This window comes from Merops nubicus, unplaced genomic scaffold, assembly GCF_000691845.1.
Source record: "Merops nubicus isolate BGI_N331 unplaced genomic scaffold, ASM69184v1 scaffold42628, whole genome shotgun sequence".
Classification (NCBI taxonomy): Eukaryota; Metazoa; Chordata; class Aves; order Coraciiformes; family Meropidae; genus Merops; species Merops nubicus.
This window is the reverse complement of record NW_008625811.1, coordinates 1-1,438: the sequence shown is the minus strand read 5'-3', so window position 1 is coordinate 1,438 and position 1,438 is coordinate 1. Positions and strand designations below refer to the sequence as shown.

At 58.6% G+C, this 1,438-nt stretch overlaps 1 protein-coding gene across 1 annotated transcript; it reads left to right on the top strand.

The window, feature by feature from the left end:
- The first annotated feature begins 144 nt into the window (after positions 1-144).
- On the top strand, positions 145-972 carry DIO3 (deiodinase, iodothyronine, type III). The gene is given in 1 exon segment (XM_008945801.1): positions 145-972. A coding segment is annotated over 1 exon segment (825 nt). The 5' UTR covers positions 145-147.
- Positions 973-1,438: the final 466 nt, after the last annotated feature.

Below are 1,438 nucleotides of genomic sequence, written 5' to 3'. Positions count from 1 at the left end.
CGGAGGTGGAGTCACTTTTCATTTAAATCCCTGACTATAAAATGGGCTTAAAGAGAAGCGGGATCTCAGCTGTGCTGCGCGGACCCCGGCAAGCAGGGTGCGTGGGGGCCACCCGGCAGCCAGCGCCCTGCAGCACAAGCCGCTGCGATGCTCCACTCCCTCGGCGTTCACACCTTGCAGCTGCTCACCCAGGCGGCCGCCTGCATCCTCCTCTTCCCCCGCTTCCTGCTCACCGCCGTGATGCTCTGGCTCCTGGATTTTCTGTGCATTAGGAAGAAGATGCTGATGATGCCCACGGCCGAGGAGGCGGCCGGCGCCAGCGAGGGGCCGCCCCCCGACGACCCCCCGGTCTGCGTGTCCGACTCCAACCGCATGTTCACGCTGGAGTCGCTGAAAGCCGTGTGGCACGGGCAGAAGCTGGACTTCTTCAAGTCGGCGCACGTGGGCTCCTTAGCCCCCAACCCCGAGGTGATCCAGCTGGACGGGCAGAAGAGGCTCCGCATCCTGGACTTCGCCCGCGGCAAGAGACCCCTCATCCTCAACTTCGGCAGCTGCACCTGACCCCCGTTCATGGCCCGCCTGAGGTCCTTCCAGCGCCTGGCCGCGCACTTCGTGGACATTGCCGACTTCCTGCTGGTGTACATCGAAGAAGCACACCCCTCCGACGGCTGGGTCAGCTCGGACGCAGCCTACAACATCCCCAAGCACCAGTGCCTCCAGGACAGGCTGCGGGCAGCTCAGCTGATGAGGGAAGGGGCGCCCGATTGCCCCCTGGCCGTGGACACCATGGACAATGCTTCCAGCGCCGCCTACGGTGCTTACTTCGAGAGGCTCTACATCATCCAGGAGGAGAAGGTGATGTACCAGGGAGGCAGAGGACCAGAGGGCTACAAGATCTCGGAGCTGAGGACCTGGCTAGACCAGTACAAAACTCGGCTCCAGAGCCCCAGCACAGTGGTCATCCAAGTGTAAAAAGGACCTGGCAAGAAGCGTAGGGGTGGGGAGGCGAGGGCAGGGTGGGAGGAGAGGTGGGGAGGGAGAAGGCACTGCGACGCGGATGGCGGGGGCTGTCTTCCCCCGGGGACACTCGAAGGAGGCTGCTGTGCGAGCTTTCGAGCAAGATGTGCCATAGTCCTTTCTCTATTCAAATCATGTTGATTTGCCAGCCACGCTCTGTCAATACTGTATTTCCATGTACGTTTTGTAAATAACTCTTTTCTTTTTTTTATTTTTTTTTTTTTCCTTTTGAGAAGCGTTTACTATTTTTTAAGGAGGCTCTCTTCCTACGGGATCTGTTCCCAGCTGCGTGTGTGCGCGGGTGTGTGTCTGAAAAGTTGTGTACAAGTGCTCCGTGCTGCCTAGCAAGTGCTAACTGGGATTTCTAGGATTTCTTTGTGATGACCGATTTTGAAATGGGTTTGTCTAATGCCAGGAAATC